This window comes from Notolepis coatsorum (genome assembly GCF_963971535.1).
Source record: "Notolepis coatsorum genome assembly, chromosome: 19".
NCBI lineage: Eukaryota > Metazoa > Chordata > Actinopteri > Aulopiformes > Paralepididae > Notolepis > Notolepis coatsorum.
Genome location: NC_140183.1, coordinates 34,214,822 through 34,242,054, shown reverse-complemented (window position 1 = coordinate 34,242,054; position 27,233 = coordinate 34,214,822). Strand labels below are relative to the sequence as shown.

At 41.3% G+C, this 27,233-nt stretch overlaps 1 protein-coding gene across 1 annotated transcript in view; it reads left to right on the top strand.

Moving 5' to 3' along the window:
* Positions 1–18,043, top strand: part of LOC311246450 (uncharacterized protein) — a 73,692-nt gene extending 55,649 nt beyond the window's left edge. Inside the window, exons 17-22 of the mRNA XM_084336604.1 lie at positions 238–283; positions 654–838; positions 4,480–4,689; positions 10,229–10,334; positions 10,595–10,742; positions 14,271–18,043. Coding sequence (XP_084192730.1) covers positions 238–283; positions 654–838; positions 4,480–4,689; positions 10,229–10,334; positions 10,595–10,742; positions 14,271–14,318 — 743 coding nt within the window. The 3' untranslated portion in view covers positions 14,319–18,043. The remainder of the gene's footprint in view (positions 1–237; positions 284–653; positions 839–4,479; positions 4,690–10,228; positions 10,335–10,594; positions 10,743–14,270) is intronic.
* Positions 18,044–27,233: the final 9,190 nt, after the last annotated feature.

Below are 27,233 nucleotides of genomic sequence, written 5' to 3'. Positions count from 1 at the left end.
TGTAGTGAACTCTACTGTCCTGTCTGTTTCTATTATTATCTTTACTGCCTGTACCTCCCCTCCCCCTCCCCCACGCTGCTATGACACCTGAGTCTCCCCAAGGGGATCAATAAAGACTTGACTTGACACTTAATTAAGCCTAGTATGTGTTCTTGTAAGTAGTATGTACTGGTAGTATGTACTTGTAACTCATGGACTTAACAACCTCCTCTCCTCTTATCTCCTTTGTTCCTTCAGAAATGAATCCGTCTAAAAACACCATAGAACTTGTAACTGGGGAAAGGTATATAACACACACACACACACGCATACACACGCACACACACACACACACACACACACACACACACACACACATGCACACATGTATACACACACACATGCATGCACACACACACACACACATGCATACATACTACTACTATTATTATCATTATAACAATACTGTACTCAATACTTATTATATTTAAATGTTTTAAACATCATACTTTGTATTACCATTATATTGTATTCATTCTCACTATATAAATATAATAATTTTAGTTTTATAAAAAAGGAAAAGAAATGTGAACCTCATTGTTGTATTCCAGGAAGAACATAGCTGGCAGAATAATATAATTGTCATTGTTGTCTACCGTTTCTTTTCTGTGTAGAAACGTGTTGCTGCGCTTCGAAGAGGAGCACAGCTGTCTGTCGTGGTACGAGCACCTGAAGCAGGCGATAGCCAATCACAGCCTGGCGCCCCGACGCGCGTCTCTCTACCAGCTGATGCAGCCCAGCACCGTGGGCTCCACGCCGCCCGCCGTCGAGCGCTGCATCTCCCACATCACCAAGCACGGTCAGTCCGCCACGCCACGCCCTCATGATGATGCAGCCCAACACTGAATTCACAATACATCCAATACGTACAATTAATGGAAGCGGATACGGACCACTAGCCTAGCTTAAAACTCTGGGAGAGGTGTTTTTGGCCAACAGACTATTGGCTAATACTGGCCCAATTATTGTCTCCTGTTGCCAACAATTAAGCTATTTTAGAATGATTTAACCCCTTAAGCTTGATGGGCCTGGTACAGGGCAGAGATACATATCACGCCATAAATCGATCAATACAGAACGTATTAATTAAAGTTGCATTTCTTTTTTAAATGTAGCCAAGAGTAAAGACCCTAACCCTGTCAAAACAGCAGTGGGGCGCCCCAGTGGCGAACCACATAACGCGCTGAGTCGCGGCATGGCCGACCGGGGTTCGATTCCCGGACCGGTCATTATTTGCCGAATGTCTTCCCCCCACTCTGTCTCCCGTTCCTCCTCTCTCTCTCTCTACTGGACTGCCCAGTAGCAAAAAGCGATAAACGCTAAAAAATAAATATTTAAAAAAAAAACAGCAGTCAAAGTTAATATTTTCAGCACTACGTTTGTTTACCAATGATTTTAAGTGTTATTAGTGAAATATGAGTTTATAGAAATCTCAGCGCATTGAGTCGGAAACTGGTGCATATTGATGCGAGGAAATGGCGCAGCCAAAAGTAAGTTTACATTACAAAAAAGTAACTGTACGACCAGTAGATTTCATTTGTGGTTTTTGCTGCCCGGTCATGGGCGCCTGGTAGTACTAAATCCAGATTGAACTCATTGCCATTGGAAAGATGAGATTTGGCCCGATCCATAGATGTGTGAATTGGCCCTAATAAGGTCATTTATAGGCCTGATATTCTATATTCTTTATTCATATTTCAAATTGCATGTGTCCGGATGTCAAAATTCAGTACTGTAAAAACCCCTGTAAATCATCTGCCCTTTATTCAGTTGCTTAGATTTTTCTGTACACTTGATCTCAAGAAGGTGCTGAATGAGCTCAGTGGCAATTATTCACATCTGGTCAATGTTAGCATGGTGGTATTCACCGTCAAAGATAAAAAAAATTTAATAAAAAGGATTTTTTTTTTATATTCTCCTTTGGTTCATTACAATTTATTCAAACCTAGTAACAGACACAATATTTCTGACACTGGGAATACATTCCCTGATGTCCATAGATGTCCCTAGATTTCGAGAACATGCAAATGGACCTTGTAGAAGTGGAGAAATCTTCCATTTACTTAGGTATGTATTTTTAGGCGAATTCGCTGAAAATATGGCTAGGGCTTAAGAGTTTAAACTTTTTGCAGAAAAAGCTATTCTGTGGGTTTCCATGAAAGGTAGTAGCTATATGAAAATATCAAGTGAATGAATTAGCTATTAAATAAAGGCCTCTTAACCTGCGCTACCAAAAGTGGCAATTCTAGTTTTCGTTTTTGAGGACTGCATACTATTTTTGCAAACCGAAATACTATACTTTATACTTATAGCACATGCATGAGCCTGGTCTCTTTTGAAAGATAACATTCTGAAGTTTATGATACAATAAATAAAGATCACTTTTAGTGCTAATGAAATAGAGTAACATAGGTCTGAACTTGAGTTGTAGAAAAACTTGTTACTCAAGTTTTTCTGTAGTAGTTAGTAGTCCAGAGGTTGTATTTCCCCAGAAGGTGGTATGGCTTAAAGAAGATCCATAGCGAAGCCTTATGTACAACATGTCCAAATATCATAATGATCCATTCAGAAATTTGTGATTAGGAGGGATTTTGGTAAATTGTGTACAAAAGAAAAACTCAGTTTTCTCATAGACTTCAATTCATTCAGCTAATAATAATAATAATAATAATAATAATAATAATAGATTCGATTTTAACACTTTGATCGCCATGGTTAAATTCATAATTTACCATCCCTAGCCAGCTCTATTTGTCTATGGAGAAGTTCCCCTTTTTTGCAGGGCTATAACTTTTTAAATTCTATTGCTAAATTGACATTATTATGGCCCATTCAATGTCCTATATCTATTGTTCAGGGTGTAGCAACGTTATACTTTTTCATTCACATATTCATACTAAAATACGGTCTAAAGTATAAGTATGTTTTTATCGTTTTCTGCAGCTTTCTCCAGAACTTGATTTATAGCCCCAAATGCATTATATTGATGATGAAATACAGTTTGATAGCGATCGGTGCCAGATAAAAAATTTCAACTGGAGGTACTTCTAGACGTTACTACGTATCATCTGATGTTGACCGGATGGGCGGGGGGTCGTTTATAATTCCGTGGGCAACGTTATATCATTCATCTAGGGTGGGTCATATGATCATCAGATCAGTTAGTATAGAAGACGTTAGAAAATAAATAAATAAATAAACTCACCGTACCTTCCTCGCGGCGTTGGGCGATCAGCTTGGAGTAGACATTTTGCTATTATGGGATGTTGATCTAGATTAACCATTTCCAGGTTGTATAATACTATATACGTCCAAATAACGTTGTTTATTGAGTTAGGGCGAGCGATTGATTATCCAGTGTGTCGAGATGGAGTCCGGCTAACGATCGCGAGTGCCCGGACGAAATATGGATGAGCACTTCCTGTTTGGCGCGTCACTTCCTGTTGGCCGATCTGCCGATCGGCCACCAGATGGCGCTCTTGAACCGTTAGACAGTTGAGTGGAGCTCAGCAGTATATCTCAGGTCCCCGGAGGAGAAATATGATTTCGATCACAGATTTTTGAAATATTGATATCAAAGACGGCGTCTTCGGCAGAATGAGCATGGCGGGGAAAGACGAGTTACGGCGTTCCCGGCGATTAAAGTGTTAAGAGAGAAGCGCCTTTCTCAGACTCAAGGACACTGTACAAGGAAAGGATGGAAAAATATAAATTTTGATAAAAAAAAAAAAAGATAAAAAAAAATATGAATATCTGTGTATAGTAACAACAGGAAGAAACAAATAAGATAAAAGATAAAAAGGAAGCAAGGTGCTGTCCAATTGGATGAAGTGGTTGAAATTAACAAACAAAACAAACGACAAAACAAAACAACGGAATCTGTGGCTTAAAAGAGTCAGGGGTGGGCTACTTGGGAGCAGGGGCGTGTTGCGTGAAGGCAAGTGTGAACAGGTGGGTTTTTAGCTTGGTTTTGAAGAGGTTGATGGTGTCAGAGCCTCGGATGAGGGGGGAGAGGGAGTTCCACAGTCTGGGGGCAGCTACAGCGAAAGCTCGATCTCCCAGTGTGGAACGCCTGGTGCGGGGGATGGTGAGGAGGTCTGAGTTGGAGGAGCGGAGGCCTCGTGCTGGAGTGTATGGGTGGAGTAGGTTGGTCAGGTAGGAAGGAGCTGTTTTTCTCGTCCTGTTTCGCTCGTTAATTTTTCACCTAGATCCCTGATTCATACATCACGGATACCGGCATGTAACTCGAGAACCGCTGAACGGATTTTGTCACCTGTAATGGCTATCGACAGGCAACAAATAAGCCTTCAATTCGATCTATATATGTATTACAAAATATACACACCCGAGCCACTAGTGGTCGCCAAAGTGCCGGTGGGCAAATCGTCCTTGCATGTTAAGAGGTTAAATTAACACCTTGTTGATCTCTCTCTCTCTCAGGACTCAAGGTGGATGGTGTTTATCGTCGATGCGGCCTGGTCCCTAAAGTCAAGCGGATAGTGGAGGTCCTGAGTACCTCGCCGAGCTCCGCCCCCCTGGAGACAGATGACCAGGGCATCATCGACACGGCCTCCGCCTTGAAGCAGTACATCAGGAAGCAGGCGGCTCTCATACCCCTGCAGGACAGGGAGCTGTGGGAAACGGCTTCAGGTGAGCCTCATCCTCAAACAACACAACAACAACACAACAACAAGTCCTCACTCGTATCTCAACCACATGGCTGCTAGTCAGAGCTGAGTTAAATAGGATTTGCCAATAAGATATTCCTGTATTCATCCCCTTGGGGAAATTCAGGTGTCATAGCAGCATGGGGGGAGGGGAGGTATGGGCAGGGTAATAGAAGAAAGACATAAATATAGCCTATACAATTAAATCTGAATATAAAAATATGAGAAAAAGAAACAGTGTAAACAATATAATTAAATCTGAATATAAAAATATGAGACGAATAACAAGCGCAAAGGGTGAAATCCGGTGCTAAGTAACTGCGTTGCCATCAGCATTGCATCTCTGTGCGTCGGTGCTATTTGCGGGTATGAGATAATATGGGCGGAACATGTGCCCCTTTCTATGCAAATGAGCCTCATCACAAAAACACTCCAATTCACCAAGATCGGCGCTAATTGCCACAAGCAGTTAAAGCAACACTATTTACGTCTTCAGAGATTTGGTGGTAAGTAACTAAGCGCATTTATAAAGTGGTGTCATTGCCAGCGTCTCCGGTGATCATGGCAGCAGTAATTGTTGCCAAACGAAGGCATCGTAATGCCAGGCGTGCTCGTGAAAGAATATTTCTAATGGGAATATCACCTTTTGATTTAAGCGAGACCGAAATCATCCGGAGACACAGGTTGCCAGCTCAAGCAATTCTTGATCTACTCGATGAAATCAAGGATGATATTGAGCCAGCCACCCAGAGATCACATGCAATGTTAGTTATTATTTAAAGGTCCCATGTTTTGCTATTCCTTTCACTATTTGGGCAACTTTATTTTTGTATTTCTAATCAAGTACTCTAAAGCAGCATTTTTCCACTTCAAGATTTCAAGCTGTTTTGGGGTGGGCTCCGCCCATACTCGCAAAGTGCTTTGAGTGACAAGTCACCCACAGTCTGCACTGGCAGACAGAGAGAGACATAGAGAGGGAGACTAATTTCGCCGCGGGGGGGGGGGGGGGCATAATCCCATGGGACAATGCATTGGTAACTTGTTTCAAATGACAATATATACCCGTGAATATTATTGCACGGATCGGAATACGCGTGGGAGTGTGCGCGTGCGCTATGATATTTTGCAACAGGTTGACGTGACGCGAGTGCCGACAGAGAGAGAGCAGAGAACGAGGGAGAGGGAGAGAGAGGGAGAGGGAGGGATACGGAGCATTTACACACACTCCCGACTGCGTGTGTGTGTTTCCCCACACACATGCAGTCAGGAGTGTGTGTAAATGCTCTCTCTCTCTCTCTCTCTTTCTCTCTCTCTCTCAATTCAATTCAATTCAAATGGCTTTATCGGCATGACGTACTTCTACATGTTGCCAAAGCAAATGATTAATATTAAACATAGACATGGATTACAAAACGGATATCAAAGTACATACAAAATATCATCATATCAATAAAACATCAAATATTACAGCATATAAAACGGTAACTACTGGATTGTCAAGAGAGGTACTGTACGAACATTGAACTCGCTCTCTCGCTCTCTCTCTCGCTCTCTCTGCTTGAGTGTGCGCTACAACCATAGAGGGGGCGTTAGTTATGCAGATGAGAATTCTTATACGTCACAGGTACGCGAAATTCAGAATGGCTTAGTTCAGTGGGGGAGGATCTCGTGACATGTGAACTGGACTGATAAGCCAAAATGAGAATTAGAGACACAGACCCCATTGATACAACCCCACATTGCTAGAAAACAATGCTAAACACTGGAAAAGGCCATTTATAAGACATGGGACCTTTAAATATAGTTATTTAACGTTGTCTGCTTCCCCAATGTTGTCGGTGCTATTGACTGCACTCACGTTCTAATTGTAACACCAAGCGGAAACTAACATGTTTTTAGAAATAGGAAGCAAACATATTCAATCAACACCCAGATAGTGTGCAACACCAGTGATATAATAACGAATGTGGTTGCCAAATTCCCTGGGTCTGTGCACGACGGCTACATTTTTAGGAACAGCAGTCTATACGGAATGATGCAAGCAAGACATGCATGACAATCCCTGGTTACTGGGTAAGAAAGTAGTTTTGAGAAAACGTTTGTGCTGTAATATTCATTGCAAATGTGTGGGGGGAAAGTATGTGCTTTTGTATAGGTGATGGCGGCTACCAACTCGAGCCATGGCTGATGACTCCTGTGCGTAATCCTGCCAACATTGGAGAGGCAGTGTACAATCGGGCTCACATCAGAATGCGCGGTGTGATCGAGCTCACATTTGGCATCTTTAAAAGGCGGTTTAGATTCCTGAATCGTAACGGTGGGGCAATGCTATATAGTACCCTCAAAGTATTCCAGATCATTGTATAATCACAACAAGAGAATAGAACCCGCACACTCATATGCTCCAGAATAAACTTTTAATTTATAATGTTTTGTCAGGTCCCTGAGGAGTAGACACTGGAAACACGGTCAATGAATGAAACAAAGAGTATATGATAATACGGGTTCTATTCTCTTAACTAAACATTAAATACAACTTAATTTCTCACTCAAAATATTCCTAAATTTGAAAATATTTTCACTGGCACAGTGCCTAACTTCAGTCTAAAGATTCAGCATCATGGACAGGTCAGCTCAAAATAATTTATTTGGGGATGACATGACAAACAAATGCAATGACGAAAGATAGTGACAAAAACAAAGGATGCAATGTGTTACGAAAATACAAATTAAGCAAGCTCTATACACTATGAAATAAACGAAATACAAATGGTGAAAAATACTGTTATGTCTAAGAGCTTTCCTCTCCCTTGTTTTGGGTTTATTTCCCCCCCTTCTTGATATCTGCCAACAGCGCTGCCAGGTGCAAACTGCTCCATGAGCCAACTGCGCTGGAGCAAATCAGGAGCAAACTGCACACCTATAGATCATCTGTGCAATATCTTTAGTGAATAGCTTAGTCACTCAGCTCTGTCTTTAACTCTATGGGCTATATCCACAAAGAATGTATTGCACGGTGCTAGTTGCACCCTTACTTACAATTCATTATGAATTGAAAATGGGGGACCCTGATGTAAACAAGACGAAAGTCTCTCTGGTCTGCATTCCCTTAACAATTGTGTGTATTGAGCCGTACTGTATTGTACCCATTCTGCAATCTGTTCATAAAATGTCCACCAATCAATCTGTTGTCACTCAGCTCTGTCTGTAACTCTATGTGTCTGTTGTCACTCAGCTCTGTCTTCTTTAACTCTACGTGTCTGTTGTCACTCAGCTCTGTCTTTAACTCTACGTGTCTGTTGTCACTCAGCTCTGTCTTCTTTAACTCTATGTGTCTGTTGTCACTCAGCTCTGTCTTTAACTCTACGTGTCTGTTGTCACTCAGCTCTGTCTTCTTTAACTCTATGTGTCTGTTGTCACTCAGCTCTGTCTTCTTTAACTCTACATGTCTGTTGTCACTCAGCTCTGTCTTCTTTAACTCTACGTGTCTGTTGTCACTCAGCTCTGTCTTTAACTCTACGTGTCTGTTGTCACTCAGCTCTGTCTTTAACTCTACGTGTCTGCTGTCACTCAGCTCTGTCTTTAACTCTATGTGTCTGCTGTCACTCAGCTCTGTCTTTAACTCTACGTGTCTGTTGTCACTCAGCTCTGTCTTTAACTCTACGTGTCTGCTGTCACTCAGCTCTGTCTTTAACTCTACGTGTCTGTTGTCACTCAGCTCTGTCTTTAACTCTACGTGTCTGTTGTCACTCAGCTCTCTTCTTTAACTCTACGTGTCTGTTGTCACTCAGCTCTGTCTTTAACTCTACGTGTCTGTTGTCACTCAGCTCTGTCTTTAACTCTACATGTATGTTGTCACTCAGCTCTGTCTTTAACTCTATGTGTCTGTTGTCACTCAGCTCTGTCTTTAACTCTACGTGTCTGTTGTCACTCAGCTCTGTCTTTAACTCTACGTGTCTGTTGTCACTCAGCTCTGTCTTTAACTCTGTCTGTTGTCACTCGGCTCTGTCTTTAACTCTACGTGTCTGTTGTCACTCAGCTCTGTCTTTAACTCTACGTGTCTGTTGTCACTCAGCTCTGTCTTTAACTCTACGTGTCTGTTGTCACTCAGCTCTGTCTTTAACTCTACGTGTCTGTTGTCACTCAGCTCTGTCTTTAACTCTACGTGTCTGTTGTCACTCAGCTCTGTCTTCTTTAACTCTATGTGTCTGTTGTCACTCAGCTCTGTCTTTATCTCTGTGTCTGTTGTCACTCAGCTCTGTCTTTAACTCTGTCTGTTGTCACTCAGCTCTGTCTTCTTTAACTCTACGTGTCTGTTGTCACTCAGCCCTGTCTTTAACTCTATGTGTCTGTTGTCACTCAGCTCTGTCTTTATCTCTATGTGTCTGTTGTCACTCAGCTCTGTCTTTAACTCTATGTGTCTGTTGTCACTCAGCTCTGTCTTTATCTCTATGTGTCTGTTGTCACTCAGCTCTGTCTTTAACTCTACGTGTCTGTTGTCACTCAGCTCTGTCTTTATCTCTGTCTGCTGTCACTCAGCTCTGTCTTTAACTCTACGTGTCTGTTGTCACTCAGCTCTGTCTTCTTTAACTCTACGTGTCTGTTGTCACTCAGCTCTGTCTTTAACTCTACATGTCTGTTGTCACTCAGCTCTGTCTTTAACTCTACGTGTCTGTTGTCACTCAGCTCTGTCTTTAACTCTACATGTCTGTTGTCACTCAGCTCTGTCTTTAACTCTACGTGTCTGTTGTCACTCAGCTCTGTCTTCTTTAACTCTACGTGTCTGTTGTCACTCAGCTCTGTCTTTAACTCTACATGTCTGTTGTCACTCAGCTCTGTCTTTAACTCTACGTGTCTGTTGTCACTCAGCTCTGTCTTTAACTCTACGTGTCTGTTGTCACTCAGCTCTGTCTTTAACTCTGTCTGTTGTCACTCAGCTCTGTCTTTAACTCTACGTGTCTGTTGTCACTCAGCTCTGTCTTCTTTAACTCTACGTGTCTGTTGTCACTCAGCTCTGTCTTTAACTCTATGTGTCTGCTGTCACTCAGCTCTGTCTTTATCTCTGTGTCTGTTGTCACTCAGCTCTGTCTTTAACTCTACGTGTCTGTTGTCACTCAGCTCTGTCTTTAACTCTACGTGTCTGCTGTCACTCAGCTCTGTCTTTAACTCTACGTGTCTGTTGTCACTCAGCTCTGTCTTCTTTAACTCTACGTGTCTGTTGTCACTCAGCTCTGTCTTCTTTAACTCTACGTGTCTGTTGTCACTCAGCTCTGTCTTCTTTAACTCTACGTGTCTGTTGTCACTCAGCTCTGTCTTTAACTCTACGTGTCTGCTGTCACTCAGCTCTGTCTTTAACTCTACGTGTCTGTTGTCACTCAGCTCTGTCTTCTTTAACTCTACGTGTCTGTTGTCACTCAGCTCTGTCTTTAACTCTACGTGTCTGTTGTCACTCAGCTCTGTCTTTAACTCTGTCTGTTGTCACTCAGCTCTGTCTTTAACTCTACGTGTCTGTTGTCACTCAGCCCTGCCAGATGAGAAAGCCAGACTGGCAGTGTACAGGCGGTTGCTACGGCAGCTGCCAAACGACAACAGAGCTACGCTGAGCGCCCTTTGTTGTCACTTCTACATGTAAGACACACACACACACACACTAGTTGTCCGTATCCACTTCCATTTAATTTGTGCTAAGCTAAGCTAGTTTGCAGCCGAGAGAGGCAATTGCTATCCATCTTCGTGTCTGACTCTGGAGAAGTTCCTTTCATAGACAATAAATAGTATATGTTTATAGAAACTAAATTAGTTTTAGGTTAAATTAAATTAGCTAGATTACCAGTCATTAAACAAAATTACCCTTTTATCCTTTCCCCTTCCGTCTCGTCTCTTACCAGGGTACAGATCTTCAGCTCAGAGAACCGGATGACGGCCCAGAACCTGGCTCTGGTCCTGGTCCCAACGCTGTTCCAGGAACTAGCCATGAACAAAGACCTGGTCCGACTCACCAGAGAGCTCATCATTTACCACAAGCTGGTCTTCCTGGTACGGCCCAGTTATCCTCCTGTTTAGACAGTAAAGCCTGTATTTGTGTCACAATGAGTTGAGGGGATATTCTTTGGGGGAAGAGGGGTTTTGAGAGTGAGTTGAATGGTCTTCATTATGAATATATTAATGTAATAACTTGTTACATTATCCGTAAAATCTTTTGGATGTATAATGTAATAACTTTACCGGATAATGTAATAATAACATATCAAAATCACACTTTACATTAAGAAAAGTTATTACATTATCTGGTATTATTACATTATTATTACATATTATTATAGTGCTGTCAATCGATTAAAATAACTCGATTAATCGCATGATTGTCCATAGTTAACTCGCGATTAATCACAATTTAATCGCATTTTATTTTTTTTATCATAAACTGATATTTTTCAAGTTTTAATACTCTTATCAACATGAGAGTGACAGTCAACAAATGCTTGCTTTATGCAGCCATTTAACACAAAAGGATGACCCATTGCAAATGTGCATCAAATTCAAAACAGAGTGATGCACAAAATAACTTAAAAGAAAATAATAATTTAAAACAATGAATAAAGTGCATGAAATAATAGGGGAAAGAAAACGTTAGGAACGTGTTACATTAACCCACACAAGGGCTGAGAACACACACCACCGCCCCCCCCCCTCTCTCTCTCTCTCTCTCTCTCTCTCTCTCTCTCTCTCTCTCAAACACACACTCTCCCAGCTCTCTTTCTCTCTTGCCCCTTCCTCATCTCTCTCACCCCCCTCTCTATCTCTCTCACACACACTTTGAGTCAGAAACAAACATAGTATCAATGAGAGTATCAATAATACACCCGAGTGAAGTCTAATAAAACAAATAAAAAAGTAAATACAATTTTTTATTTATTTTTTGACAAAGTTAACACTTTGGTCGCCGGCCAGAAATCCAGAAATGACTGTGCCTGGCCAGTCATTTCCGGATCAGGCCTGTATCACACACACACACACACACACACACACACATTTTAATACTTTATTTGGTTCCACAAATTATATTACATAAACAGGGAATCAAATGTATCGGGGCCAAGCAGCACTGAACACTTAAGGGTACACATAGCACCTCCTTCTCCACGTGGCTAAGCTGCCAATAATAGCAGAGACACACACACACACACACACAAGCCATTGCACATCAAAGCCATGGACACTCCTCCCCCCTCATATGACCTCCCCAGCACATGGTGGTGAATCAACAAGGCCTATATGCATATCCAAATAATGTAGCTTAGCCTGTATCGATTTGAACCTGCATGAATAAAATAATGGCAATATAACCTCCAAATAAAAGAAGCAGATCATTGTGAATCAATGCCTGTATCACACACACCACACACACACACAAGCCATTGCACATCAAAGCCATGGACAAGGCCTATATGCATATCCAAATGATGTAACTGTATCGATTTGAACATGCATGTAAACACACAATATTCACATTGCATTCGTCAACATGACTTACCCTTCTCCCCTCGACCACCACCATGTCCCCCGTCATGGCCCTCGTCGGACTCGTGAGATTAATCAGATTCATGGTATCTCCGACCAAGATCAAGGTCCTCGTCAGATGACTCCCGATCTATAATGAATGCATACCGGCGTTGGTTGGCGAACTAGCGTTACATATTCACAGTATACAATGAATCAATTAGCGTTAGGTAAAGCATCATCAAATATACACGTTTCACACACACAATCACATCTACACGACCTTACCTGGTGGTTTCCAATCGGCGCTGCCGTCAGATTCATGCACAGTTGAATCGCTGTCCGATGAGGCTGAAGAAGATATCAGCACAGCCACCTTTCTCTTCCTCGAACTGCGACGGGGAGATACGCTCCCGGTCCCGGGGCGAGACACGTCGCTGGGTCCACGGCTCTCCCCGGTCGGAGCTACCAAAGGACCGGTCGTTGGTGCTGCTGCTGCTGCAACGGGTCCAAATGCCAACTTGGTTTGAACAAACCGATCCGCCGTCGGCCTGTCCCCTCGCCTACCTACACTACGTCTCCTCATACTGAACTAATAATCTAAATGGAACTACTAACTGATCAAACTACTATTACTACTACTAAAATATACTAACTAGACTACACACTAATCCCTCACAATAGTACTACTAGTTAGCACGACTAAGTACTTCTAAAGCACAGCTGAAACCTTACAATTATTCTGATACTAACACTATACTGTATAAAACTATAACTATAGGCTGATCTCAATACAAATATCTCTCTCTCAATCTCTCTCTATCTCTCTATCCATCTCTCTCTCTCTCTCTCTCCCCAACAAAACCTTGTCGATTCTGGGACGGCGTAAACTTTTATACCTGTGGTCAAGTATGCTGGCCAATCAAATGTCAGCTTCATTGCAGGCTGCAATATTCATTCTCTTGTGATAGTGTTAGAAAATAGGGGGACACTGCCACCTAGTGTAATATGAGAGGAAATGCAGTTTCCGGTTCAAACTCTATGCCAAAAGCTCTGCGGTGAAGTTCAGACTGGGAAAATGGAAAAAAGATGTAAACAGATCAAAGACGAGTTACGGCGTCTTCGGCAGAATGAGCATGGCGAGCAAAGACGAGTTACGGCGTTCCCGGCGATTAAAGTGTTAATCGTGAGTTTAAAAAAATAGTGGCGTTAATAGAATCGGGCGATAACGTGGGCGGCTACGTGGCGTAGTGGGCAAGGCGCTCGCCACAAAATCTGGAGACGCTGGGCTCGCCTGTTCGAGCCCAGCGCTCCACATTTGCTTTCAGTTTAGCTGGTCGTCCGTACTAATACACATTGGCCGTATTAGGGGGTGGGAAACTGATGGGTGGGGATCGGGCGTTGTGGACAGCGACTCCTACAGGTCGGTTGGTGCGCCTGCGCAGTAGAATCAGGAAGTGTCGGGGGCAGCGTGAGCCTCCCACGCGTTACTCCTCGCCACTGAGAGATCGAGCTGCGCAGGTGAAAAGATGCGACTGCTGTTACCTCAAGTACCGGAGGGGACTTGTGCTATGTATGACTTAGTCCACATTGCAGCCGGCTTGTGGGAGGCAAGAAACAGCGTTCGTGACAGGGGAGGGTTGAATTGGATGATACGAAATTGGGATGGGAGAAAATATAGAAAATGGGAGAAAAAGTGGATAAAAAAAAAGAATCGGGCGATAACGCGTTAATGCCGCGTTAACTTTGACAGCCTTAATTATTACATTATCCGGTGTTAAAAACCCTGATCGTGATGTCAGAGTACTATACCTCCAAAAAGGCACCATCACGTCACAATCAGGCTGGGGCCAGAGTGTGCAGCGGAGTGCAAGTTTCAACCATTAGATGGCAGTATTTGCCTGAAAATTGCCTGTATTTTCTGCTGTGTGATGCAGAAATGTTGAAACAATGACCAGGTTAGGTTTCACAGAAGGCATGTAAAGACATTTTATAGCTCAAAAAACACAATCTAGTGTAATTACTCCTTAACGCCACGTCCTGCTACTTTTCTGTCCTCTCCAGAGCCCTGGAGTAGAGGAAGACTGTAAAGAGCTGATCACAGTCCTCTAAACGCCAAAGAAGCGCTGATGAAAGGAGATGGCAACGGTTACTATGTATCCCACAGTTATTTGTGTTTGTGTGGACGCGTTCCTCTGCATGGGATCAGAGTCGCAGCTGGAATGAAACCTGACGCAGAACATCTGACAACAAAATGTAAAATCTCAACGTCCATAATGGATGTCTAGCTCTATGATTAGTGCTCTCACCACTATGATTATAGTTAGTGCTCTCACCACTATGATTATAGTTAGTGCTCTCAACACTATCCAACTATGATTATAGTTAGTGCTCTCACCACTATGATTATAGTTAGTGCTCTCAACACTATCTAACTATGATTATAGTTAGTGCTCTCACCACTATGATTATAGTTAGTGCTCTCAACACTATCACTATGATTATAGTTAGTGCTCTCAACACTATCTCACTATGAAGTTAGTGCTCTCACCACTATGATTATAGTTAGTGCTCTCAACACTATCTCACTATGATTATAGTTAGTGCTCTCAACACTATCTCACTATGATTATAGTTAGTGCTCTCAACACTATCTCACTATGATTATAGTTAGTGCTCTCACCACTATCTCACTATGATTAAGATTAGTGCTCTCACCACTATCTCACTATGATTAAGATTAGTGCTCTCACCGCTATCTCACTATGATTATAGTTTAACGTTTAACATTCACTTAACGGTTAAAACATAAAGTTAGGGTTCCATCCCCAGCAGGGGAATTTAAAAGTTTTCTGCATACGGTTTCCATTTTTGGAATATGTAATACGTGTACTTATTTGTAATACATACACATGTTACATATTGGATACAATACGTAAATATATTACTTATGGCTATAACAATGTACATTATGTACCTTTTTTACTGTGGTCGATTAGTACTTTATTTACATATTTTAAGTGAGATTGGGCTGTAGATAAACAAGTAATGAAACTAGTTTGCCAAGATTGAAAAACATCCAAAACTACTGACACTTTATTTCCCTCTCGTACGCAGAGAGTTGAACGAGGTTCCACTGTCAGACATCTCTGCTTTATATACATTTTATATCGTTCTACTTTATAAAAAAGTTTAATAATTTCACTTAACAGCCATTTCTATTCACGATGTCCATGGGAGTAATGATGAACGCAGCCATAAAGGTTTCCTTTCACAGAAAAGATAGTCTGTTTACTTTTCTGATAACTATATTACTGCATAAGCTTAAAGATGCTATAGATAACATTTGAATGTAGATTAATCATACATTTAATATATATATATAGTATATACATCCACAGAGCTTTTAGAAAGGTGCAGAATAAAGTATTGCTTTCCCCCAAAATAATTGATACATGAAGTGGTTTATTTTAATATTTTTGTATTTTTTGTGTGTGCAAGAATTATTGTACAATACAAGATAATAGTAATCAAATGAACAAATGCACATTAGATTAAAGGAAGTCACAATAAATCTGGCAAATGTGTTTTTTAACCTAATATTCATTGGAAATGCAATTGTTGCCTTCAAAGCATCAAACTTGTGCTTTATTCATATTTTTTACTAAACTAGGTTTCATGAACTGTTTGAAGTTGCCCCCCCCCCCTTTGATTAATTAATAGTATTACATAACAGTAATAGTATAGTATATTAACATTTTTTGATTGTTTTATATATTAAAAAAAAACAGGCAACAGCCTGTAGATGATTACGAGCCAAATAACCAGTTTTAGTACTATTTAGCACCCTTTTCATTAAGAGTGTAGAACAGCAGGCCTTTGCACACACCCCACCTTCCCTCCCCTGCTAAATCAGGTGTGTTCTTTTTACAGAGCCTGTAGAGTAGACTAATAGGCTGCCCGTGAGAATTAGTTGTTCTCCGACAATAACGTTTATCTAATCTAATTAGATAATCGAATCTAATATTTGCGTGATGTTTTGAAAACATCAGCTTCATTCAGCTTTATATAGCAGAAAAAGGAAACTAATCTTTAAAAAATGCTCACGTCTATCTACAAATTCAGATTGAATGATAAATAGCCAGAATATGAAATTTGTGGGCTGTTTTCGATGAGGAAGGACATATAACATATCATTTTCCGTGTCTGATCGTTAACTGACATGACCATCACGTCCACCTTCAAAATACTTAATTATAAGTCATTTCTTCTTGATTTAGAGTTGTGGAAATGTACAAAAGCATTGCGATGCACATTCTTATTCAGTATCTCCATTTACCAGTATCTGCATTTGTATTTGTTATACCAGGAAAACCCATGACAACTTTTGAACAGATACATTATATCTATGAATCATATTCGGGCTCATCCCTAATGACAACTAGTTTGTATACACTAGTTTGACAATTTGATATGAACTTAGTTCGATGGTACAGCGTACCCTATGTTATCCTATGTAAGTACACCATTGTTTTGGTCTGACATGCTGGTCATACTGGCTGAATGTTATCTATCGCACCTTTAATATTTAGTTATTTGTAATACTCTGTGTACATTACTGTACATACATACGTTATTACTGCATTTTCCTTCAACCTACTTTGGTCACAGAGGTCAGTTTCTATTACAGTAATAGGGCACTTGGGGCAGAAGTGTTTTGCAGGCGGTGTGGCGTACAGGCGTAGAGACGGCTCTGCATAGGAGTGTGACTTGATGTATCATCTGCTAGCATAAAATGTCAGTGTTGATCTCCCACAGCAACTGATGCCAATTTGTTTATATTTGAAAGTTTGTTTTACTCCCAGGGACCTACTGACCACTAAGGGCCTGTCTATATTGCTCCATCCTAAAACAGACGGAAGGTATTACTGTCCATTGGTTTGTTTTTTTTAATTCTAACCCAACATAATCCATGTGGGTCTATTGTGGGACAACAGGGTCCAAATTGTTGAAGCAACAACAATCGGCATGAGAACTTGCTTTTTAGTGTATGTTAGTTTCCTTTGGTTTATTTTCATTTATAGATAAAATAATTATCATCATGAGAAAATTATGGAATTCTTTAGAAAATCATTTTAAAGGTCTGTTTACTCTTGGAATACAGCTCTACATGTTATTTTATGGTTGAGCGGTTGGGAATACAATTCCGTTGTACTGTACTTGTACCGTAATGTAATTATGTAATGTATAATGTATGTTCTGGCTTAAACATCTAGCCCAGGGACTACAACTGAAAACTAGCAACCCTGCTAATGTTGGCATATTTACAGCTTTTAATTTGTATTCATTTATAAATGTATAACTGTTGATTGATATGCACTGTCCCTGATCAAATAAACTGGGTAAACTAAACGAATGACAATACATTTTAATCTAATCAAATCTAATATGGCTCTACATGTTATTATATGGTTGATCGGTTGGGAATACTACATGTTATTATATGGTTGATCGGTTGGGAATATTGCTCTACATGTTATTTTATGGTTGATGGAGGATGGTGATGTGATGCTCAGTGCCAAAACCTACTAACTACTACTAGCGTATAGCAGCTCAGTGATCTAACGTTAAGCTCTATGGATAAGAACAGCAATCTGCTCACCACTCACACTGGGAATTGGCTAATCTTTCATAAATATGCCAAAATGATGTTGGTCCTTGTAATTTTTTTTTACAAATATCATAATATACAGGTGTTTCTGATGTCATAAAAATAGCCTATTTGATGTATTGCTTTGAAACAGTATAATAAAACAAATTAACTCCTGTATACAATCAAGAAACGTGTCATTCTGTTTATTGTGTGTGCGTGCGTGTGTGTTTGAGAGTGCATGCAAATGTCCGCAGGCACATTGACAAATCAACAACAAAGGTCATAAACACCGTTTGAAGTTTTGACTCCATACTATGTGATGGAATTGTGATATTGTGTATTAATCGAATTTAATACAATTTTGATCAGTCGCAAATTGCTTCCTATTGAATATCTTCCCACACTACAAAATGTATTGAATTGACGGGTCAACACAACCGGCGTGCAATGCTTAGACTCTCCCTTTAACACTTTAATCGCCGTTGACGCTGAAACACGTCTTTCCCCGCCATGCTCATTCTGCCGAAGACGCTGGACAGCGTCTTTGATATCAATATCTGTGATCGAAATCATATTTCTCCCCCGGAGACATGAGATGTACTGTTGAGCCCCTCTCAACTCTACAACTGTTCAAGAGCGCCATCTGGTAGCCGATCGGCGGATCGCCCAGGGCATAAACAGGAAGTGGAAGCTGGTGCTCATTTCAATTCGGTCCGATCACTCGCTAATAGTCTCAGGACTCGAGCTGATCACAACGGATAGTGATCCGTTACCAATAACTCGATAAACAACATGATTTGGACGTATATACTATTATACAACCTGGAAATGGATCGGATATTTCGACATCCCATAATAGAAAAAATTCTGTTCCACGCTCATCTCCCAACGGCGAGAGGAAGCTACGGTGAGTTTCAGCGTTATTTTTTAATGTCTTCGATACTAACTGCTCTAATGATCATATCACCCACACTAGATAAATGATATAACGTTGCCCACGGAATTATACCGCCCCCCATCCGGTCATCATCAGATCATACGTAGTAACTTCTAGAAGTACGTCCATTTGAAATTTTTTATCTCGCACAGATTCCTACCAAACTGTATTTGATGATCAATATAATGCATTTAGGGCTATAAATCAAGTTCTGGAGAAAGCTGCAGAAAACGATAAAAACATACTTATACTTTAGACCGTATTTTAGTATGAATATGTGAATGAAAAAGTATAACGTTGCTACACCCTGAACAATAGATATAGGACGTTGAATGGGCCATAGTAATGTCAATTTAGCAATAAAATTTAAAAAGTTATAGCCCTGCAAAGAAGGGGAACTTCTCCATGTTAAATAGGGCTGGCGAGGGATGGTAAATTATGAATTTAACCCCGGCGATCAAAGTGTTAATATAAGGAGCTGACGGGGCGTTTCTGTATACAAATTCAGGTGTACGAGAAAGCGCTTTCAGTTTAAGAATGAGTGACGTTCTTCATGCAGGGGAGTGCAGCTGAGAACAGTTTGGCTACTTACGAACACCTTTTCATGCGTTCATCACAGTACATTTTGCTGAGTAAATTTTACTCAAACTGAGTAAAATTTTACTCACTTGGGCTCAAATGGACTCAGTTTGAGTAAAATTTACTCTGCGAAATTTACTGTGATCCGGAGGACTTTCGTAAATGAGTTAGTGTACAACTACTTACGAAGATAGTTACATACACTTTCGAACATGAGGTCCAGTGTTTTTTTTTGCCTTGATAAAAAAATATAAAAAAAAGTATTCAAACTGCCATTGGTGTATATGAACATATGTCTTAAACACCACAAAGGAGAGAGAGAGAGAGGACACTAGGCAGAGAGAAGCCACTAGATAGGAGAGAAGCCACTAGACCAGGGGTCAGCAACCTTTACTATCAAAAGAGCCATTCCCCCCCCCCCCCCCCACAAAATAAAATGCATCTGAAGCCGCAAAACCAATTTACCCTTAAAATGATGATAACAGTGTATAACGTTTTATATATAGTTATCCCCAAGCATACCCCACCTTTAGCATAAAATGCCTGACGATTGCATACCCAAAGCAATTTGTGATTTATTATACTTTATATAGCACAGTTTGTTGCATTAATGGAATTATAAAACATTTAAAATTTTAATTAAAATAAATGTTTTGACATTTTATTGCTGTTTTTACCTGTTATAACAAAGGAAAACCTCAAACTCTTATGCAGAGGAGAAAAAAGACTGGCATCTGTAGACCTACTTTGAAATAAAACCCTGAACTATGCAGGTATATATTTGAGTCCTTCCCTTATTTGTGGAAAATTTATAAAATAAAAAGTTGTCCACTTTGAAAAAAGACCACCATGTGTAGACCTACTTTGAAATAAAACACAGAAGAGGAGAAACACTGGCATCTGTAGACCGACTCAGGCATACAGGTAAGCCTGCATCATTAGTCGTGAAAGCAAATGAATCTGTCCACCGTGAATTAAACCCTCTATTTTCATCGGACTTTCCTTTTTTTGGATTTATCCATAGTTAGCTTGCTGGGGGATCGGAAACTCAAAGATTAGCCACTTGCAGACGGCAGGGAGAGGTGCGGGGTGTGACGTATATTTTAGTTGATGAAATATTTTTTCATTTCAGTGTCACAGTATGACCTCGATCTCCTAAATAAGACATGAAAAAAAATGGACAGGGAGCCACAGCCGAAGCCGCAGGTTGCAGACCCCTGCACTAGACAGAGGAGAGAGAGAAGCCACTAGACAGAGGAGAGAGAAGCCATTAGGCAGAGGAGAGAGAGAGAAGCCACTAGGCCGAGAAGAGAGAGAGAGAGAGAGAAAAGCCACTAGACAGATAGGGGGAGGGGGAGAGAGAGAGAGAAGCCACTAGGCAGAGAGGAGAGAGAAGCCACTAGGCAGAGAGGAGAGAGAAGCCACTAGGCAGAGAGGAGAGAGAATCCACTAGGCAGAGAGGAGAGAGAAGACACAAGGCAGAGGACACTAGGCAGAGAGGAGAGAGAAGACACTAGGCAGAGAGGAGAGAGAAGACACTAGGCAGAGAGGAGAGAGAAGACACAAGGCAGAGGACACTAGGCAGAGAGGAGAGAGAAGACACAAGGCAGAGGACACTAGGCAGAGAGGAGAGAGAAGCCACTAGGCAGAGAGGAGAGAGAAGCCACAAGGCAGAGGACACCAGGCAGAGAGGAGAGAGAAGACACTAAACAGAGAGAAGCCACTAGGCAGAGAGGAGAGAGAAGCCACTAGGCAGAGAGGAGAGAGAAGACACTAAACAGAGAGGAGAGAGAAGCCACTATGAGAGGACACGGAGAGGAGAGAGAGAAGACACTAGGCAGAGAGGAGAGAGAAGACACTAGGCAGAGAGGAGAGAGAAGACACTAGGCAGAGAGGAGAGAGAAGACACTAGGAGAGGACACTAGGCAGAGAGAAGACACTATGAGAGGACACTAGGCAGAGAGGAGAGAGAAGCCACTATGAGAGGACACTAGGCAGAGGAGAGAAGACACTAGGAGAGGACACTAGGCAGAGGAGAGAGAGAAGACACTAGGCAGAGGAGAGAGAAGCCACTATGAGAGGACACTAGGCAGAGGAGAGAAGACACTATGAGGACACTAGGCAGAGGAGAGAAGACACTATGAGAGGACACTAGGCAGAGGAGAGAAGACACTATGAGAGGACACTAGGCAGAGGAGAGAAGACACTAGGAGAGGATACTAGGCAGAGGAGAGAGAGAAGACACTAGGCAGAGAGGAGAGATAAGCCACTATGAGAGGACACTAGGCAGAGGAGAGAGAGAAGACACTAGGCAGAGGAGAGAGAAGACACTAGGCAGAGAGGAGAGAGAAGACACTAGGAGAGGACACTAGGCAGAGGAGAGAAGACACTAGGAGAGGACACTAGGCAGAGAGGAGAGAGAAAAGACACTAGGCAGAGGAGAGAGAAGCCACTATGAGAGGACACTAGGCAGAGGAGAGAAAGAAGACACTAGGCAGAGGAGAGAGAAGACACTAGGCAGAGAGGAGAGAGAAGACACTAGGAGAGGACACTAGGCAGAGGAGAGAGAGAAGACACTAGGCAGAGAGGAGAGAGAAGACACTAGGCAGAGAGGAGATAGAAGACACTAGGCAGAGAGGAGAGAAAAGACACAAGGCAGAGGAGAGAAACCACTATGAGAGGACACTAGGCAGAGAAGAGAGAGAAGACACTATGAGAGGACACTAGGCAGAGAAGAGAAGACACTAGGCAGAGAAGAGAAGACACTAGGCAGAGGAGAGAGAAGATACTAGACAGAAAGGAGAGAAGCGACTAGACAGAGGAGAGAAGTCACTAGACATGAGAAGACACTAGGCAGCGAGGAGAGGGAGAGAATAACTAGGCAGAGAGAGAGAAGCCACTGCAGAGGGGGGTGGGGGGAGAGAGAAGCCACTAGACAGAGAGGGGACACTAGGCAGAAAGGAGAGAGGACATTAGGAGAGAGAAGCCACTAGACAGAGAGTAGAGAAGCCATTAGACAGAGAGAGAGAAGCCACTAGACAGAGAAGAGAGAGAGACGCCACTAGGCAAAGAGAGAGAAGCCACTAGACAGAGAGAAGACACTAGACAGAGGAGAGAGAGAAGCCACTAGACAGAGAGGAGAAGCCACTACAGAGAGAAGCCACTACACAGAGAGAGAAGCCACTACAGAGAGAAGCCACTAGACCAGGGGTGGCCAACCCGCGGCTCGCGAGCCGCATGCGGCTCTTTGGCCGTCAATGTGCGGCTCTCCCATCCAAAAAAAAAAAAAAAAAAAAAAAAAAAAAAAATTAAACTTTTTTTTTTTTTTTTTTACTTTTTTTTTTTTTTATGTCACTCATTCCATAAGGACGTAGAATAAACATTTACAATTTTTTTTTAAATGGTCCATTTGCATGTTCTTGGTATCTGAATCTAGGGACATATATGGATCAGTGTCAGAAATAGTGTGTCTGTTACTAGGCTTGAGTAAATTGTAATGAACTAAAGGAGAATATCAATTCTATTTAAAAAAAAAATTATCTTTGACTGTAAATAACACCATGCTAAAATTTACCAGACCTGAAAAATCTAAGCAAATGAATAAAGGGAAGATGATTAAACAGAAGGTTTTGTAGATACAGTACTGAATTCTGCCATCTTTTTTATAATGTAAATTTCTCCACCATTTTTCATCATATTGCAACACCGTTTTTTGCAAGACGTTCACAGAAAGGTAGAGAAACTAACTGCGTTCTGTTTTATGGCAATAACGTTCAGGTTTGTGGGAGATAATCCCAAAAAATAAGAGAAATTAAAAAGTAAATCCAGAAGTCAGATGATTGACAGGGGCTGGTGTGAGCTGGGTAGGGTAGTTTTTCGAAATTTGAAAGCCCTGAGTCTCTTCCTTCAAAAGACTACACTCACTTTTGGCTGTGCCACTTCCTCCTGTCAATATGCGCCGGTTTCCGACTCAATGCCCTGAGATTTCTATAATCTTATATTTCACTAATAACAGTTAAAATAATTGGTAAACAAACATAATGCTGAAAATATACACTTTTACTGTATATCTCGGGCTTAAGAGGTTAACCCTGTGAGGCCCAAATTAAAAAGAAATTAGCAACTTCAGAGGCCAGAGGGTGGGACATATAAACACATTTACTATCAAATAGCATTGTGAGGCTGAACAACAGGACCAATTGACTATACATGTGCTTAAAGGGGAACTATCTTATAAATGGCTTTTTTCAGTGTTTACCATTGTTTCTTAGCTATGTGGACTTATATTAATAGGATATATGTCTCTAATTCTCATATTGGCGAATTCTTCCAATTCTCCTCTCACAATATTCACCCTCACTGAACTGAGTCATCTGAAAATGTGCATATCTGTGATGTCAGAGATTTCTCAGCTGCATAATAATGTGGCAGTTGATGTGGCAGTTGGCACCAGGCCACACAGTGGTTGGAGCCCAGCCTCAAAACGGCTTAAGATCTTGAGGTCGAAAAATGCGGTTTTTAGTACTTGATTAGAAATACAAAACAATGCATTTTTTTGAAAAAAAACCTAGGTGTTCCATAGACTCACAGGAATTGTGTAAAAGTGCCCAAATAGTGAAAGAAATAGTAAAATAGTTCCCCTTTAACATTTTTTAAATAAACATTATTTTTTTAAATGGCTAAAAGTGATTTTGTAATTTTGCAACCGTGGGTCTCACAGGGTACTTTTAACCCTGTGAGGCCCAAATAAAAAAGACATTAGCAACTTCAGAGGCCAGAGGGTGAGACCTATAAACACATGAAGGGTGCCGTGACTGAAAAAAAAGGTTGAGAAACGCTGGTATATGGTGTGGCTCTTTGTGGTACCACAGTCATTTTTTTGTGGCTCTTAGTCTCTGACTGGTTGGCCACCCCTGCACTAGACAGAGAGAGAAGCCACTAGACAGAGGAGAGAGAAGCCACTAGACAGAGAGAGAGAAGCCACTAGTGAGCGAGAAGCCACTAGACAGAGAGGAGAAACCACTAGACAGAGGAGATAAGCCACTAGACAGAGGAGAGAGAAAAGCCACTAGACAGAGGAGAGAGAGAGAAGCCACTAGACAGAGGAGAGAGAGAAGCCACTAGACAGAGAGAGAAGCCACTAGGCAGAAAGAGAGAAGCCACTAGGCAGAAAGAGAGAAGCCACTAGGCAGAAAGAGAGAAGCCACTAGAGGAGAGAAGCCACTAGGCAGAAAGGAGAGTTCTTGTGAAATCGTCTATAGGGATTTAATTTAGCTGTAATTAATAGTCTATAAGGATTTAAATAATTTAATTTAGCCGTAATTAACACAACACAATGACATCACTGGTGGCCATATTCAAACTTACTCTCAATAACTGTCAAACGAAATGAATATGTGCAAAACCTTTTAGTTTTGGGATGTGTGAGAGTACAAAATAAATCAGCAGTTTATTGGTGAAGTACCCCTTTAAACCTCCACTGTGGAAGACTGGCACCCTTTGGCCGTGAGAGGTAATAACACCCGGGTTAAACTATTCTTCAAGCAAGTTAACATTGGAAACTGTTTTACATTTGTGTTGGTTCACAAGTTATGCTCTAGAAATTACAGCATAGCCGTTTATGGTTTTGTCTGTCTAATGCATTCTCCTTTTCTGCCCAACTTGGTCGAACTACGTGATTCAGTGATAAAGAATGACCCAGTTTGGTTAAAGAATGAGTGAGTCTCTCTCTCCATCACTCAGTGAGTCTCTCTCCATCCATCCATCACTCAGTGAGTCTCTCTCTCTCAATCAGTCTCTCTCTCCATTACTCAGTGAGTCTCTCTCCATCCATCCATCACTCAGTGAGTCTCTCTCTCCATCACTCAGTGAGTCTCTCTTCATCCCTCCATCACTCATTGAAAGTCTCCCTCTCCCTCAGTTCAATAACAATACAAAAACTAAGAAAGGTTAAACATTTTAAAATAATTTTAAACTGACAAAGCACACACAGTGCAATTATTATTTATTATTACGACCATTATGTTCAATATTAAGAGTCACATTGCAATATACTACATATCAAATACATTGTAATAGTTTACAAGCATGAACATATGTAAATATTGAGAAATGCAAATAGTGCAGATATTAACAGCAAATCCAGGTACAGTGTAATACGTCCCACCGTGTTGCACCGCTGGGTCAGGACTCACGGCCTTTAGGAAAAGAAAGGTCTGAATATCAATGTCTCCTTAACAACCATGTTCAACCAAGTTCAGCCATTACTGATCAGCCCCTTATAGTTCAACTAGGACTGACCTCAGCCCCCTTATTAATAGTTCAATTTTGGCTATTTTTCCTAACTGGCTATTAACGGTTAACTGATGAGCTTAAAATGGGCTATAAACCAATACTCATATTTGTGCTGTATCTGTGATGAAAATGGCAATGAATTAAAGTTTTTATCAGTAGTAAAAGACTGTCCTTAATGTATCAGTGGTCTGATTTGCATGCTCATCAGTATTTATGAATGTGTTTATCAGTCTTCAAAAAAATCACACTAAACAATAGCGCTTATTAAATTTACCAGGGAGCATTCCACATAGCAGCAGTTTCCCTTTCGGAGTCGGCGCCTTTTGGGGAGAAGAACGTTGTTTTTGTAGATGTATAAAAGCTACGCCTATAATTGTATTGGACTAATCCATCAACTAGCTAAAGTAAAATGTCCGACCTGAGAACCCTTTGAAGCGAGGAGAGGAAGAAAGGACAAGACATCATAAGATACTGAATATGATACCGAGCTGAGGGGAGAGTCTGCAAAAGGCAGAAGTGAGTGTATCTGGGGATGAGTGCACCTGGGGATGAGTGTGTCTGAGGATGAGTGCACCTGGAGATGAGTGCACCTGAGGATGAGTGTGTCTGAGGATGAGTGCACCTGGGGATGAGTGTGTCTGAGGATGAGTGCACCTGGGATGAGTGCACCTGGGGATGAGTGCACCTGGGGATGAGTGCACCTGGGAATGAGTGCATCTGAGGATGAGTGCACCTGGGAATGAGTGCACCTGAGGATGAGTGCACCTGGGGATGAGTGCACCTGGGGATGAGTGCACCTGGGGATGAGTGCACCTGGGAATGAGTGTTTGAGGATGAGTGCGCCTGGGGATGAGTGCACCTGGGAATGAGTGCACATGGGGATGAGTGTGCATTGGAATGAGTGCACATGGGGATGACTGCACCTTATTGACTGATGATTTTATTTAAATAATTTTTATTTTATTTGGTTCACTGTTTCTAACTGCTGTCTGTTATTGTCATTTATTTCAGATTTCTTTTATATGTTATGCTGTAGTTTAAAGCACCCTGTGCATTCGTGCTGTGAAGGGTGCTATATAAATAAAGGTCATTCATTCATTCATGAGTGTGCATTGGAATGAGTGCACCTGGGGATAAGTGTGCATTGGAATGAGTGCACGTGGGGACTGCTAGATAGATGTGTATAAAACCAACGACAAGGCTTTGATGATTATCAACTGGTTTTACAATCACTACAGCAGACAAGAACAAAGATAATGTTATAATTTGGCACAACTGTAATTTCAATACAGCTCTTGTCTTCAATGAGAGCACGTGTTTTACCAGCTCTCACACAACACAAACGCTGTTCCGCTTATATAGTCACTTCATTATGAAATAGGGCAGTGTTAACTGTTTAACCGATAAGTCAGTCAAGATTCTTATTGCCGGTTAGCGGTTAATCGGTTTGCCACCAACATCCTTATTTTCTGTTGTCGTATTTCTTCTACCACTCCACATATGAGCATAGGAAATATCTAGAAATAACTGATACTCACTACTGGAGCTTTGAAGCCCGGAAGAT